Source organism: Rana temporaria, chromosome 1 (assembly GCF_905171775.1).
Source record: "Rana temporaria chromosome 1, aRanTem1.1, whole genome shotgun sequence".
In the NCBI taxonomy this organism is placed as follows: domain Eukaryota; kingdom Metazoa; phylum Chordata; class Amphibia; order Anura; family Ranidae; genus Rana; species Rana temporaria.
The window spans coordinates 267,207,544-267,225,482 of record NC_053489.1 but is presented as its reverse complement, the minus strand read 5'-3'; the positions used below and the strand labels follow the sequence as shown (position 1 = coordinate 267,225,482).

Genomic DNA, 17,939 nt, shown 5'->3' with positions numbered 1-17,939 from the left:
GCAAAAGACTGCAGTTTGGAAATCACTGTTTTGGAAGATAGATAGTGGTAGATAAACAGGTACAACTTACTGTATGTAGGATGATTGTTGAATCTTGGTGTATCTGAGACTGGGTATATGTAAAGGTTAATGAATACTTTAAAGCTACTAACCAGCTTTAAGTGAAGTTTAAATCGTTTGTTTGCATCAAGCTAGGCATGCGCCAGACAGACTGTGGCCCGGATTCAGATAGAATTGCCTATCTATCGGCGGGCGTAACGTATCGCAGATACGTTACGGCGCCGTAAATTAGGGCGCAAGTTCCGTATTCAGAAAGAACTTGCGCCCTAAGTTACGGCGGTGTAACGTATGTGGTCTGGCGTAAGCCCGCCTAATTCAAATGTGGATGATGTGGGCGTGTTTTATTTAAATTTCATGTGACCCCGCGTATTTTATGTTTTTTACGAACGGCACATTCGCTGTTCGTGAAAGAATCCCAGTGCGTATGCTCGAAATTACGCCACAAATCGTCATTGCTTTAGACGTGAATGTAACTTACGTACAGCCCTATTCGCGAACGACTTACGCAAACGACGTAACATTTTCAAAATTCGACGCGTCCATACTTAACATAGGATACACCTCATATAGCAGGGGTAACTTTACGCCGGAAAAAGCTTGAACGTAAACGACGTAAAAAAATGCGCCGGGCGGACGTACGTTTCTCAATCGGCGTATCTACCTAATTAGCATATTCCTTGCGTAAATATACGGAAGCGCCACCTAGCGGCCAGCATATATATGCAGCCTAAGATTTGACGGTGTAAGACACTTACTCCGGTCGGATCTTAGGGAAATCTATGCGTAACTGATTCTATGATACGCCGTCGTATCTCCTTTCTGAATCCGGCCCTGTGTGCGCACATGTAGAAATAAATGTCTAAGGTGAGAATTTAGAAAAACCCTTACCAAGTCAGTGAGTGGAATTGACTGGTGCAAACATTTTTTGATGAGGCAATAGCAAAAAAGCTTCTCAGCTCAGAAGGCTCCAAGTAATTTGATAGTCTGCAAGCATTGTATAGGAAAAAAGCTATACAAATTGGGTCCAAGCAAAAGAGCTAACCTTCCTTGGGAAGATTGTTGCTAGGTATCCCGAGTAGAGGGAAATTTAGGAAAAAGCTGTGTCTCATTTGCCAGCATGATCTAGTAGATTTTTTGAAGATAGAGGCAACCAGGGGGTGCCATAAAAGCATGTTTATAAACTTGAAATAAGCCATAGACAAAAGTCTGTCTAAAGGCAACTCACATGAAAACTGTTACGAGTAACCTAGACACCGCTTAGTCATACATGGTGGCGCACAGGAATCTGAGAAAGCTGCTTTTGGCCAGGTCTTATTAGGGCTCCCAAATGGAGTAGTGAACATTTTAATAATGTACCTCTCTTGGAAAAACTTCAGTATGGGGATAAAGTTTTTTTCTATATAAGGAGAGGTGTCACCATAAAATCACAGACCTAGACTCAGGAGCCTATTAGAATCAGGTCTTCAAGACACCTTGTAGTCTGAATATTTGCTGTGTTGATAAACCCAGGACCCTGCATTCACTATGTCTAGTCTCCCACAGTACACAGAACATGAAAATTCAATCATTATAGTAAATATAAACTGCTAAATACCTTTTCTCATCAGCAGTTGGAGCAGTCTGGTGACATATATCAGTGTCTGGTTAAAGCTTGTAGGAGGAGTTTTCATTCTTCCCTGATTGTCTGATGAGGCCCCTGATCCTCTGTCTGGACTGTGCTGATCACATGCACTTTCCCAAGAAAGAAAAAACTCTCTAGCATCCTCTAGCAATACACACTAAAATGAGTATGTGCAGCTTGCCCCCAGGGCTCTGTTCTATCAGTAGATAGATTTTGGATTGTGGAAGAAGGGGAGAATCAGAGAAGACAGGATCAAACAGCCTTTTTTACACAATACAGAGGATTAACCCCTTAGGTTCCACAGTGAGTATAACAATCATGCTTTACTGCATATGCAGACTGATTTTATTGTTGTGGGTTTACTAACACTTTAAGCCGTAAACAAGTGTCTAATAAAAGAACACCACAGACTGCTATGGCTATTGTACATGGTAAGGGATATTCTGATGTGGAGGTAGATGGCCGTATAACCCATCTAAATGCATTTGCAAAATTGTTACAACATCTCTAATGTGAGGGATGTATTCATAGGTCTAGAAGAGACCAGGCAGAGGTTGAGCTCTGTAGTCAATTTTATATCCTTTTATGGATAAATATGGGACATGCCAAGTAAGCGTTCCTAAATGGGCCTTTTTAAGAGCCTTATAAACCTTCCCGAAAAGGGAAGAAAGTGAACATTCTCTGTGATCTTGAGGCTGCAAATGAGAAAATCAGGCTGTTCTTGTAAAGCAAAGAGTATATAAAATATGGCTATTGGAGGGAAATAAAGGACAGCAGTGGAGGCTCTGTTAGGTACCTGGTAAGATAAGGTGAAATGAATGAATGAAAAACCTTAACATCACCAAATTACGACATGTCAGTAGTAGAAATGTCTGGTAACTTAGAAGATTTGCCAGGAACAGATGGGCCTGCTGTCAAGGGTGATGCCTAGAGGGGACACACAGATCATATCTGTAAGAAAGAGGCAAGTCAATAGAGGAATAAACACGCATTTGAGCGACTTGTACCCGCCTCAATATATTTCTCAAGGTGTAACCAAAGTGGAGCTTGCCCTCAGAGGGGACGTGTAAAGGAAATATTTCCTAAATAGGATCAACGGGAGTCTCATAGGTACAACATCACTAACCAGAGAGGAAATTGCGGTGAAGAAAAGACCGCCAAAATTTTAATAGGCAAACACTATAATAACCTGCACCTTGAAAAACTGCTTGTATGCTTAGCACTTCTGGTGTGTCTTGTAGTGTATACTAATGATCCAACAACACTTGTAGATCCAGGAATCGGGTTGTAATGTACAGGGAAACCTTGTTTACATCATTACTCCTGTCCAGGCTTAACCTGTTATGATGGACATACCCCTAAAGTGGTCAACAGGACCCAGGTGCCATAGAAATGGACCATTGCCCTGGAGCTGTTTAGCAACCTGCAGCTAACTTACATGTTGTACAATGTACCAGGATGAGTACATCAAGAATAACTCACCCAGAAACTGCTAGTAAACCATTAGGCAATAAGCAGTCAAGTCTTGATTGAAGTGTAATTTGAAGATTAGTAAGTAAAACTCACAAAAATCACAGTAGAGGTCCATCACCTAAGGACACTGACAAAACTGGAGCCTCATTGAGTGGGTTGGGTTATATGCATATATTGGAATGGGTGGGGGTGGCACTCCCTATTAAGCTTTGCCTGAAGGTAGAAGCATAAAATCCATAACGTAAGAAAAAAGTCCCCCTGTTCTGTACAAATCTGAATTAGTTTTTTTTTTTTTCTCCTTGGACATCATTGGGTATGCTTTGCAAAATTTATTTTGCTAAGGGAAAAATTACCTTGAAATGTGAGCAGTCTATGTGCCTTTAGTAAATCAGCCCATTAAATGAGGTGAGATTTAAAGTGGTTCTAAAAGGCTGATATTTTTTTTTTTATCTTCATGCATTCTATGCTTAGTAAATCAGCCCATTAATTTAGGTGAGATTTAAAGTGGTTCTAAAAGTAAAAAAAAACTTCAGTATGTAGCATCCTCAGCCCTCTTACACTTAACTAAGCCTGATCTCAATCCAGCAATCCTCAGCCCCCTTACACTTAACTAAGCCTGATCTCAATCCAGCAATGTGCACAAGAGCAGTGGCTCTCTTGTGTCTCTCCCTTTTTATCGATGTACGAAGACATTTTCTTATCAAGCGTCACAACCTACCTACCTAAATAGTGACTGTTTAGCTTTTTAGTGTTAATCATATATCCAGTAAATGCACCCAAAATATTACCAATTTGTAATATCTCATAACAATAAATATCTGGAACATTTATATAATAATTTATCACCAAAGATATCTTCAAATGTTTTTATTTTAAATACAATTTTAAATGTTTTTGTCCAATATTTACACCTCAGTAATCCTCCTGCAGCAAGAAGGCAAGGTTGGGCAAAAAAATAAAGAACCAGTGGGGAAATCGGATGAGCTACAGAAGCTCTCCTAAATAGGCCAAATGATTCAGACGCACCAGCAGTGGTTACCAGAGAAAATGCCAATCTTGCCAATATTAATTTCCACAACAAAGGTGGAAAATCTGTTAGAAGTGACTCATGCTAAATGACACAGAGAGATGAGGCAGCAGAAAGAAATCACTCAGCGCTTTGGATAGAGAGAAATACACAGCATAGAAGGATGTGCCTTGTTTATATTTCATGTCTGAGGGTTAAAACCATTTTAAGTTACAACCAGGCTCTCTGCAAAAGAAAAGAAATATCCTTGCAGTATCCATACTCCAATGATGTAAGGGTCACTCACAGCACGCAGCATCAAGAAGAAGAGGAAAGCACTGAAGCGAGGGGTAAGGTAAGTAATACAGTCTCTACCCACGCATTTGTCTCTTGCAGTGCGTGGGGGGGGGGGTCGGGGGCATTGCAAGGGTTTTTTGATTAGCCCAGTGATGGGCTTTATGATTTCCACTATATTTGCCAATCACAAAAAAATACCCATGTTTGAACCAAATTCCATTCACAATTTTTTTTATTGGAAATCCACTATATTAACCACTTGCCGCCTGCCCACCATCAAATGACGGCTGGGCAGTTTGGCTCACGTTCCGGGTGGATGTCATAAAACGGCCGCCCAGAATAAGCGCCCGGGGTCGTGCGGCGATCACTGCCGTGCCATGTTGCTAGGGTACCGATCTGTGTAAAGAGGCGCGGCTCTTTAACCATGTGATCGGCTGTGACCAATCACAGCCGGTCACATGTAAACACTGAAATGCTGGTAATCGACTCTCCTCGGCTCGCACTGACAGAGTGTGAGGAGAGGAGAGCTGATCAGCGACATATCACAGGGGACAGCTAGGTATGTAATCGATGCCCAGATTACAATTAGTGCCCACCAGTGCCAGTAATGATTTCCTACCACTGCCAGCAATTAGTGCCAATCTGTGCACACAATTGCCAACAATCTGTGCCCAAAAGTGCCAGCAATTAGTGCCCACAAGTGATGCTAGTCAGTGCTGGCTATTAGTGCTGCTCATCACTGCTGCCCACCAATCAGTGCTCATCAGTGCCACAAATCGGTGCCCATAAGTGCAGCATATTCGTGTCTCCTCATCAGTGCCACCTAATCAGTGCCCATCATTGCAGCATATCAGTGCCCATCATTGCCGCCTCATCAGCGCCCATCAGTGAAGGAGAAAAATTACTTATTTGAAAATCTTACTGACAGAAATTAAGAAACATTTTTTTTTTCAAAAGTTTGGGTATTTTTTTCTTTTTTTGGGGGAAAAAATAAAAAAAACAGGAGTTCTTAAATACCACCAAAAGAAAGCTCTATTTGTGTGAAGAAAATTATAAAAATTTCACATGGTTACAGTATAGCATGACTGCGCAATTGTCATTCAAAGTGTGACAGCGCTGAAAAATGGCTTGGGCAGGAAGGGGGTTTAAGTGCCCTGTATTGAGGTGGTTAAACATCGTAAAGGGGTATGGGGGATGAGTGTGAGACAGTTCTGACCCTACAAAGTTACCATCCAATGGCAAACATATACCATACTAGAACAAAATAAAGTGGGACTTTGCATGTACCTTGCAGGGTCTTATGAATGACCATAGAAAAATGTATAGAAAAATAAACAAATCTCTATTCTTTACATACACATAATGGGTTAAAAAGTTGCAAAAAAAAATGATTAAAAAAACACTGTTACAGTAAGGTTGTCCAGGGAGTTGTTATCCCAACTGGAAAATACGGGTAAATGGCTTATGCGTTTTGTGAGATAACCTGCTTCATCCTTTTGCTGGTTGTTTCAAAATTGATAAAGCCTTAAATGGATCTGGGCTGCCAATCTATTTAGATAGACAAGTTTATCATTGCCTGTATCTCTGTGTGGATGGTCTGCCATCCGCACGGAGATACAGGCGATGATAAACTTCTCTATGTATTGACTAAGCATTGGTTCAAAACTGCAGATTTCTACCTCACTTCAAAGACTGTCAAGTACAATGAAAAAGCTGTATAAGTTCACCAGTCCAAAGCCAAAGTTCCTTTTTATTAGGGAAAAATGAGCGAAGCAATTCCCCATTTCTAAGGTCGCTTTGTTGGGTTAAGGTTGAGGTCATAATCTTGGCAGAGGGAAGGTAAAGCTTTCTTGGCAGCCACAAACAAAATACCAAATTGGAATTTGGATACATAAAACTACAGTGTCCCACAACTGCAATTCCTAAACTCCATAACCCAAATATTTACTTGTTAATCCCCAGAATGGATTTTGGATATAATTAATAAACAGCATAAGATCTTGTAACCCTGTGCAAAATCTACACAGTGGGCCTGGATATTTGAAAATGTTTACTTGTGCTTAGATAAGAAATAACATTACACCAAATGTTTTCAGCAAAGTGATTTCTACAGAATTGTCTTATGATGTAAAAAAATAAAATAAAGGGATGTTTTTAAAAATATTTTTTACAAATTACATTTCCTATCACATTAATTATTGATTATATTATTCTCTATCAATGTAGCTAGGCCATCTCTCTAAGCCCCTGCCTGACATCTCTCTGCTTACTGCTCCAGGCAGTACTGTATGTTCTTTTTAAACTCATGAGCACATTGGCCCCATAATACGACCCACACACTCCTCCTCTTCCAGCCTGAGTGTTGCTGCACATGAAAGATTGCAAGAGACTGAAATCAAATTCAGGTACTTATACTGGTTGTTTTTAAATGCATAAATGAAAATTGATCAAACGTGGAGCAGATGTGCATGGCAACCCATCGGCTTCTATCTTTTACCTACATGGTTTAGGAGATATTTGCAGAAAAGACTGCAACGATGTCTATGGCGCAATGCGCGCCGTAGACAATGGCGCAGACGCACTGAACGTGCCGTTAGTGAGGGCGATCATGCCGTCATGCGCAGGAGTGATGTCATTCCGGAGCCGCGATACCCAGAAGTAACTCGGGTATCAATGGCGGAGGTGAGGAACAAGCGTCGCTACGGGGGCTTCGATCTCAGGTGAGTAATTCATAATGAGCTAGTATGCTATGCATACTAGCTCATTATGCCTTTCTCTTGCAGGGTTTTGTTTTTAAAGAAATACTTTGAGGGTTTACTTCCTTTTTATGGGCCCATTCACACTGAATGCAGTTGGGTGTATTTTGAACTGCCCTCCATCTGCATAGACAGACCAAAATCAAGGTAATCCTATGGGCATAGTTCACATCATTGCAGTGCAGTTCAACACAGTTAAACAAAAAAAGTAGAGCTTGCTGCATTTTTCTGCTCTGCAAATGCAGGTAACACACTACAAATGCGATTCGTATGCACTGCACTGTGCCCCTTTATGCCAAACATACTAAAAAAATATTCTGAGTTTCATACACTTTTACTGTTAAGTAATATTCAGTATTTTCTGTAAATTCCCAATGTTTTTTTTCTTGTTACATTGAGGGACACGAGCCTACTGCCCTCTATGTAAGAGTTGGCCACTGGCAAACAAAAAACTGTAAACCAGCCCAAGATAACCCTCCCTAATAATAGAATGTATGTCTTTTTTTGTCCACAAATATAGCTTTCTTTTGGTGGTATCTCCTCTGCATTCATCCTCTGCAAAAAAAAAATTTTGCGCCATAAACAAATAACCAACCAATCTTGGAAAAAAAATAACAATATTTTTTACTTTCTGCTATAAAACATATGCCATAAAAAATTTAAAAAATCAAAGTTCTTCATTAATTTAAGCCAATATGTATTCTGCTACATATTTTTGGTAAAAAAAAGTCCCAATAATTGTATATTGGTTTGTGCAAAAGTTATAGCATCTAAAAACTGAGATAGATTTATAAAAAAAAAAATTCTACTAGTAATGACAGCAATCAATGACTTACAGTGGGGACTGCGATATTGCCGCGGACAAATTGGACACTAACTGACACTTTTGACACTTTTATGGGAAGCTTCTCTGTGGGGGTGGGTGCAGAGGAGGTTGCCGACAACAGAAGCCTCATAATAACTCTGTGTGATGTCACTTCCCATTAATTTCACAGCCAATGTCGGCTGTGTCCTCTGCAGAGCTTCCGCCGCTATAGACTGGATCGGCTTCAAAAAAGGTTCTTCCTTGCAGGGCTAGATAAGTTAGTCTTTAAAAGTGGATTTCTGTAGATGTAGCAATTTAAGTGATAGGGTGAACTTCTCTTTTAACTTTGTGCCTATCTGGGGTTTTACTACTCTGGAGGAGATACTTTGACTAGAGGAAGGCATAGATCCATGTCCCTGCTTTGCAGGAACACAGGATCAATGCCTTCCTTACTGACAGAATGATCTGCCTTGTTTACATAGGCAAATTGCCATTCTGCCTATATACAGAATGATCAGTGGGTGCCAGCAGACATCAGGTCCATGGGACCCACTGATCAGCTCCCACTGTGTAGAATAGGGATGAGCTTCGTATTCGAGTCAAACTCATGTTCGACTCGAACATCGTATGTTGGATCGTTTGTCGAATTACGAACGTTTTGGGCAGTTCGCGCCAAATTCGAGTGGCGCTTCACGGCCCATAATTCACTGAGGCATAGCAGTGCATTGCTGGCTGATGATTGGCCAAGCATGCACTATGACCCGCATGCTTGGCCAATCACAGCTTGCAAAAAACGGAGAGCCATAATTGGCCAAAGCCAGGGTGGCTTTGGCCAATTATGGCTCAGGGGGTTTAGTACACGCCCCACACTATGAAAGGCAGCCTGCAGGTCGGCCTTGCGTAGTGTGTTGCGGTGGTTAAAAGAGAGAAAACAGAGAAAGCGTGTCATTTTTAGTAGGTAGATAGAGCAGGCATGCAGGCTAGTCAGTTAAAGTTGCAGTGTGTAGAGGATATATATGCATCCCAGGTGTTGTATATATATTTATACACTGTATAGTTTAGCTAGATCTGCACTTCCTAATTTACTGGCAGGCAGGTGATTGTGCTAGCTGCAGTATTCTCACATGGTGTACTGCCTGTGTCCTCTGCAGTGTGCACCTAAAGCTACGTGGTGTGTACTGCCTGTGTCCTCTGCAGTGTGCACCTAAAGCTACGTGGTGTGTACTGCCTGTGTCCTCTGCAGTGTGCACCTAAAGCTACGTGGTGTGTACTGCCTGTGTCCTGTGCAGTGTGCACCTAAAGCTATGTGGTGTGTACTGCCTGTGTCCTCTGCAGTGTGCACCTAAAGCTACGTGGTGTGTACTGCCTGTGTCCTCTGCAGTGTGCACCTAAAGCTACGTGGTGTGTGTTCTGCCCGTGTCCTCTGCAGTGTGCACCTAAAGCTACGTGGTGTGTGTACTGTCTGTGCTATTTTTCTCTGATTTTCATCCATATTGCAGGGACCAGACATTACATTAAAGCCGCAAGCAGTTTTAAATTACGTTTTTTTTACGTTCTTATAGTAATCTCATTTTGTGCAGGGACAGTTCTAAACACGTGCCACTTCACAAGCATACTATAGACACTCAGCAGGTACGATATTTAAAGGAATTTATAATTTTTTTTGTCACTTTAAGCATCATTTAAATCACTGCTCCAGAAAACATTACCACTTTTAAAACTTTTTTTCCATTGATACATGTTCCCTGGGGCATATTAGGCTTTAAAATAAGCACTTTTGAATTTGAACGTTCGAGTCCCATAGACGTCAATGGGGTTCTAAATGTTCGCGCGAACGGTCAGTCCGTTCGAAGGTTCTGGTGCGAACCGAACGGGGGATGTTCGGCTCATCCCTAGTGTAGAATCACAGCAGTAGCAACATGTTGGCAAAGTGACAGCGCCCAATCAGTCTGTATATGCAGTAAAGCATGCTTGTTATACTCACTGCGGCACCTTAGGGGTTAATCGTGAAAAAAGGCTGTTTGATCCTGTCTTCTCTGATCCTCCCCTTCAACTGTCCCCAAACAATCTCCTGATAAAACAGAGCCTTTGGAGTCACTCCTGAAATGCTCAGTTGGATGTGTATTGCTAGAGCGTTTGGGAGGGTGCATGTGCTCAGCACAGGGCAAAGCTGCACTGTCCAGACAGTGGGTCACGGGTCCTGCAACCTCATAGGACAGTCAGAGGGGAATGAAAACTCCCTCTGCAGGCTTTAACCAGACACTCATAGAAGTCACAAGACTGCTATATACTGCTGATAAGAAAAGGTAATTAGCAGTTTATTTTTGCTAAAATAATTGCATTTCTATCTTCTTTGTACTGTGGGAGACCAAATATAGTGAATGCAGAAACCTGGGTTAAGTAATACTTTAAGTTTAATGTCTTGTTATGAAAATTTGTGCAATCTTTTTATTTATTATTGCCAGAACTAAAAAAGTATTTATTTTTATATCTGTAAGTCCTGAACATTCAGAAAATAATTTTGCGTAAGTCTATGCAAAAATTAAAGAATCCCCATTTAGTCCGTTAGGTATCTATACAAAATAGGTAAATTTATTCACATTATCTAGTTGGTATTTTGTTCCAGCCTCCTACAGTACACAGACCCCTGCACATCACCTGTTGAAATGAAAACAGGAAACAGCACTTTTAGCCAATCAGGTTAATGGTATTGCATAGTAATGTGAATGTAACAAGGAAGATGACTAAATGAAGGAGATCATAGTGGATGATAACCCCTCCACCTGTAATCCTAGACAGTTTAATGTGATATTTTTACATACATCTCCTTTGACTACTCATTAACTTTCAATGTGTTTTCCATCTAAAACACACCCACAGCTACCGTGTTTCCCCCGAAAATAAGACCGGGTCTTATATTAATTTTAGTCCCAAAAAACACACTAGGGCTTATTTTCAGGGTAGGGCTTATTTTTTTACGGTATGTACATTAAACATTTACCGGTATTCAAATATAGTCATCTCCATTTCCCTTTGAACCATTGGTCCTAATCTCTCATTTACATCAATTTATTCATTTATCCCTCTCTCTTTTCTAAAAAACCTGTTAAAATCTAAAAATTCTGTGTCCTCTGTCTTCCCCTCAGGTCAGCACCCCCCCCCCCCCCACTGTCATGTCAGGAGTCCGTTTTTAAAATCATTATTACTGGTACTGTATGCAGTTTTATACTGGTATACTGTTAAAAGTACCTGTTTAACACCGGTACCGTATTCTTCCCTGAGATCTCTGAGGTGATGAAGAGAAGTTTGGCTGTGGTGACGTCAGCCCGCTACATGCACTAAAGAGGGAGGGGGCGCAGACGTTAGCGGGAGGAGAGGAGGAAAAAGAAGAGCCGTGATTGCGCTGAAGACATCTGGTGGGAGGAGGAGGGGAGGAAAGAGAATAGCCGAGATCCCCGGCTGACGCGCGTACAAGAGGAAGCAGCAGCAGACATCAGCCGGGAGGAGAGAAGAGGACCTCTGGCGGGGCAGCGGTGGGTGCAAACATGTTTGTTTTAACCACTTCCCGACCTCCTCATGTACATTTACGTCGGCAGAATGGCATGGACAGGCACATCAACGTACCTGTACGTGCCTGCCTAGACGTGGGTGGGGGGTCCGATCGGGACCCCCCCCCCGGTACATGCGGAGGTCGGGTCCGCTCGGGGAGCGATCCGGGACGACGGCGTGGCTATTTGTTTATAGCCGCTCCGTCGCGATCGCTCCCCGGAGGTGAAGAACGGGGAGAGCCGTGTGTAAACACGGCTTCCCCGTGCTTCACTGTGGCGGCGCATCAATCGAGTGATCCCTTTTATAGGGAGACTCGATCGATGATGTCAGTCCTACAGCCACACCCCCCTACACTAGTAAACACATACACAGTGACTTCTAAATGTTACAGCGCCCCCTGTGTTTAACTCCCAAACTGCAACTGTCATTTTCACAATAAACAATGCAATTTAAATGCATTTTTTGCTGTGAAAATGACAATGGTCCCAAAAATGTGTCAAAATTGTCCGAAGTGTCCGCCATAATGTCGCAGTCACGAAAAAAATCGCTGATCGCCGCCATTACTAGTAAAAAAAAATAAAATAAATAAAACTGCAAAAAAAACTATCCCCTATTTTGTAAATGCTATAAATTTTGCGCAAACCAACCGATAAACGATTATTGCGATTTTTTTACCAAAAATAGGTAGAAGAATACGTATCGGCCTAAACTGAGGAAAAAAAAAATTTTATATATGTTTTTGGGGGATATTTATTACAGCAAAAAGTAAAAAATATTGCATTTTTTTCAAAATTGTCGCTCTATTTTTGTTTATAGCGCAAAAAATAAAAACCGCAGAGGTGATCAAATACCACCAAAAGAAAGCTCTATTTGTGGGGAAAAAAGGACGCCAATTTTGTTTGGGAGCCACGTCACACGACCGCGCAATTGTCTGTTAAAGCGACGCAGTTCCGAACTGTAAAAACCCCTTGGGTCTTTAGCCAGCATATTGGTCCGGGGCTTAAGTGGTTAAATATAGCAGCAAACAGAGAAAATAGACAGCATTTAAAAAGTTTTTTTATGGATATTTACTAGGTCTTATTTTCGGGGTAGGGCTTTTATTGCAGCCCGCCCCGATAATCCAGATAGGGCTTATTTTCGGGGTACGGTGTACTTTCGGGGAAACACGGTAATAAGTGTTAAAGGGCCTGATCTCTAATGGCACAATGCTGTTCATCATAAGTATAGGGGGATATTTATAAATGAGTCTGAGATCTTCTAGTATCACTTGTTGTATTTCTCTTTTGTACTGCGTGGTATAGTTGAAAAATCTTCCCCTATGTTTAAATCTTCATGGGTTCCCAAGAATAAAATTTATTATTTACCGTTTTCTTGGATATTACAATATATAATGTACATTGGAAGAATACCTTAGAAACATATAGCAGTATACCTTTTTGTGGCAACTTCTTTTTGGCATGATAATGTTATCATTTTTAAAGTGACTTGTCATGAATCGTGTCATCTACTTGACACCCGTTTAATGTTAATTTAGTCTTTGTGTAGACACATGCCTAGAGGCTTGACATAGTTTTGGCATTGAGCCATGTGTGTAATAAGACTTTGAAAGCATGTTAAAGAATGTAAAAAGTGACCTGGATGCCCCCCCCCCCCCCCAACACTAGCTGTTCCTCTGCTAAATGTAATCAGAACTCTTCACATATGTGTTAAAGAAATTGCATGTCCAAAAAATGAAATATGGTCTTGATTAGCATTGGGAAACATTTACAGCAATTATCAGTTCCAGTAAAATAAGACTTTTTACAACAAACACACATTGGAAAAATGTTTAAATAAATTAAATTCAACCATTGGAATTGTGAAATAACCTATCTATCAGACTTGGCCTTTACATTTCTAGAGCATATCTATCGGAGTTGGCCTTTTTCAACATCACGTGATTACAATTTGTTTGGAAGACAGTTTGATTAAGAATGCCTGTATTAAAAATATTAACTTGTAAGCCTAAGTTTATGTTAGACATGATGCAATGTAATATAGTTCATGCATGCTGCATACATTCAGATGTCTAAAGAATAACATGTCTTTTTGATGTTCTAGGAGACATTTTGAGCAGATGGTGTCATATTTCAAAATGGACTCAGCAGAAGAGCTGGCTCACCACCTTGTGAAAGTAAAATCGCATGTACGGCAGAGTATGCTCCAAGATTTTTATGCCCGTCATCATACAGAGGTGGCAAACTTATACCATGTGCATGTTCCACTTCCTGAAAGAGAGGAAGACAGTGTTCCAAAAACTAAGGATGCTCAAATCAGATTGAAAAAAAAACTTAAAAAATCTCACTTACCTGATGAGGCCTTAGGGATGCATGCTATTACTAAAAGTAACCATGTGGAAATGTTGGATATTGATCGTGTTGAAAATGATTGCATTAAACCTAACAAGGAAATGGAAAGTCCTACTATCGCAGAGAAAGGAATGAAATATAGCAATAGTTTACAAAAGAAGAGTTTACCTTCTAGAGAATTTGAAATAGCTGAACCACATACAAGTGCTGCGTTTGACCAGATCAAGAATTTCCCACAAAACAAATTACTAAAGCAAGACAAAAAGAAAGATGAAGAAAACTTTGTCAGTGACTTGCTTGGCGATACATCTATACTTGATGATCTTTTCAGCAATGCCGCTCTGCGTCAGTCAGCTGCCTTACCAGTAAGAACCCAGTATAAATCAATCACAGCTAAGTCTAAGCACCGCTCTAAAGATTTCTGGGATATTCTTAGTGAACAAAATGATGAAAGTATCAACAGACTCACTGACTTATCTGTGATTGAAAAAGTTTGTGAGACTTCCATTATGTCTTCCGTTTCTAAGAAAGAAAAGTGGAATGATTCACTGTGGGTAAACAATGATAAATTTGTATGGAAGAAAACTAAAACAAGCAACCTGGAAGCTCCATCCTCAAGTAAATCATCTAATCCATAATGTATACAGACATTGATCAGGGCGATCTACCTCAAGCATGGAAGCAATCAAGCATTTCTACTCTGAAGCAGCATCTTTTTATTTTTAAAATGTTTTCTATCATGTGTTATACTAGAAGAAAATGTTATACTTGACTGATGTTTGGCTAGAAAACTAAATCTGCAAAGTGTTTGAAAATATATATTTCTCCGATTGCTGGTGAGATGTACATCCTTCCTTTACTTGGTATCTTTAAAGCTATTTCAGCATCAGTGCTAATGGCTTCACTCTTACAGTGGATCATTTCCAGCAGTGCAAGCAATTACAAGGTAGGAGGACTATCCGTAGTCATATTCATGACCTCCTTAGTGCTTAGAATTGTATGGTAAAGTGAACTTGTGCTTCATTTTAAAAGCATACGCCACAAAATGCCTGCTATTACCTTCATTAATCATAAAGGCTCATTGGACATAGGAATGGCTGTAAATGTAGCCTAGGCATGAAATAGGAGAAAGCCGGCCACTGGTGAACAAAATAAAAAGTAGAACAAATCTGAGAGGCGCAAAAAAGATGGTTTTCTGTCAAAAAGCAGGAATCGTGTCATTTCTATATTAAGCTGGACCCTTGTATTTAAAAATGCAGTGTGAGGTCAGTTAAATCCTTTGGGTCACACTAACAACAACACTACACAACCCAGTTCAGATGACACTCGCAGCTGGGGAAAAATTATGTCACTGAGATGAGGGATGGAACTAAAGAGTCATCTGGAAGTGATGACATTTTCCTTATAGAAAACCGTACACTTTCAGGAAGCTATGGTCAGTCAATAAAGTGCTTAGTTGGGCCCACAGACAGCATTGCTGAATGTTTATTATGGCTACCACTTAATGGAAAACTGTGGGCTTAATTCTTAATTAAATGCTTCTCTCTCTCCTTCTGATCCATAGGCACTTTCCATTGCTCCTGCTCTTTCCTGAGTTAAGAGCAATTAGGGTACTTTTACACTGTGCAAATTAGTTTTAAAGTGACACTAAACTCTGGTTTAAAAAAAAAAACCATTCAATTAAAGTATGTATTCAACTCAAAAAGTACATTCTATTGCTCCCCAGCCTCCTAATCACAAAATTCCTTTTTTGGTGCTGTGATCCATCTTCCTGGTGGCTTAATTTGTTCCCCATGGTTCCACTGTATGGAGGAACATAGCCACCCTCTCTTGCTTTCTATCGATAAAAAGAGAGATTCAGGTGCTTACAAGGACATTTTAAGGAGGAAAAACACCATAATAAATGATTTCAAGAAAAAGTGATTACAGAGTTAAGTAATGAATGTGTATGGATTATTTTTGAAGAATTAGGATATTGTTTAGTGTCACTTTATTTCTGCAGAACAGAGATTGTGACATCATATGCACGCCTCTCCCACTCAGCCAATCAGAGGAAGCCTTGTATTCATTCAGAAAATACAAAGCTTCCTGTGAATAATTGAGCAGTACTCAGCACTACTCAATTTTGTTCCAGGAGGGGGATGGAAGTCCCTGTTCTGCTTCCAGAACACAGCACTATGTACTGTATGCATTTATGCTACATTAACCAGAGTTTAGTGTCACTTTAAAAATAATTTGTCCAGTGGAAAGGTACCCCAATTAACTCGGCACAGCAGGCACATCTGTTGGTGAAACAAATAGTTTATTTGGACTAGGTTGGTCCAAAAAAACTGTTTTAAAGTGGTAAAATTCTGGAATTAGGCTTTAAGGAAATTGTGGGTGTTAAAGTAATTTCAGTAAATAGTTTAACACTACACAAAATGTTATGAGGTAATTGAATTAAGCCTTTAAATAGTAATATTTACATCTTGGGAAGAAGGGGAAATCAAATTGTCAGTCATATAGCCAAGTTACAATTTACTTTAGCAATCACTACCAAAAGCACCATGGTGCACTATCTCATTGATACAGAATATACAGTTATAGCTGGATGAAGCTTCCATGTAAAAAGTCCCCATATAAAGTTTTTTTGTTTTTGTTGTAGGCATGCATTTCTCACTTTTTGCTTTATTTTATTTGGCCATACCACACAGTAAAACTTTAAGGGGCGCTATCGTTAGGAAAAAAAATGTTAAACTGATGGCCCTAAATAGTAGGCACCATGTGGTAGCTTCTCATATCTTTAGTTCCTTGTAGAGTGCCATTCTCTGGGAATCTAGGGGCTACACGTTCAAACAGAATGGGAGCTTTACCATGCACTACTGCAGTGCGATGTATGTGCCACTCCATAAGTCTCAGAAGTGTGTGCATTGAATTTTGGGATTTGAGGGGCATGCCAAAGACTTGTATTTTGCATATGGATTACACCCAGGATTGAGGGCTTTCAGTGTGCTCTTCCAAGAATTGAGGGTGGCTGCTCTTTGTAATTTTATATCAGTTGAACAGTTCTTTCATTTTGAAAATGTCTTTAAAACTCCAAGAAGGGACCACATTGTTTAGGCATCAGCTCTTGTAAAAGAATTGTCATTACTGTTCTTTGTTGTTTTTTTTTTGTTTTTAATTTTAAACACTGTGTCATGTTGATGCAATAGCAATATTTTACAGGTTTTAAAGTATGTTTTGGAGTGTTTTATTTTATTGTTGCTTTTTTAATGTATTTAAATTCCTTATTTAGGCCGCATTCAAATAGGCATACTTAAGCCTGCATTTATGTGATGGGCCATGTTTGCCCTCATGGGATTCACAGGTCTGTCACAGACAAAGCTGCTGCTCCCAATCTGACATTTGTGTGGATGGTGTTTGGTGCACACAAAGACACACCACTGGTGCTGGTGCATTGGGGCAGCACCCCACACATCTGCTAAAATGCAGCGTGCCATTGGCTCCTGCTGGCGTCAAAGTCAATGAGCCAGTGAGGAGAGAAGAGGGTGGGGCTCAGCCGCAGCTCTGTGTCTGAATGGACAGCGCTCGGCTCGGGTGCCCTGATGGCAAGATGCTTGCTGTGGGGGCACTCAGGAGGGAGGAACCTGGGAAAAGGAGGATCTGGGCTGCTCTGTGCAATATCACTACACACAGCAGGTAATTATTACATGTTTGGTATTTTTAAACAAGCAAAAAAAAACCTTTAAGATCACTTTAATCGCTTGTGTTATGTTGGCATAATGTTAAGTATTTTTCAGGCATCCTAGATTTGTCAACTTAAATGTTGTTGTAAAGCGGTTGCATGTGGATAGTTTGAAAACATGTAAGGTTAATGTATACTGTTTTGGTAGAGCAGTATACAACATGAAATCCCGATTATAACCTGCACTGATTATTCTAAATGTATACCAAGAATTGTGTAATTTTATTAAAAAGCAAAGACACAAACAATAGTTGTGTTTTAATCTACATTTTTTTTTCTTTATAAAAAATTATATAACCT

At 40.3% G+C, this 17,939-nt stretch overlaps 1 protein-coding gene across 1 annotated transcript in view; it reads left to right on the top strand.

The window, feature by feature from the left end:
* The window catches only part of ERCC6L2 (ERCC excision repair 6 like 2), a 167,358-nt gene extending 149,894 nt beyond the window's left edge, over positions 1-17,464 (top strand). Inside the window, exon 19 of the mRNA XM_040355475.1 lies at positions 13,668-17,464. Coding sequence (XP_040211409.1) covers positions 13,668-14,553 — 886 coding nt within the window. The 3' untranslated portion in view covers positions 14,554-17,464. The remainder of the gene's footprint in view (positions 1-13,667) is intronic.
* Positions 17,465-17,939: the final 475 nt, after the last annotated feature.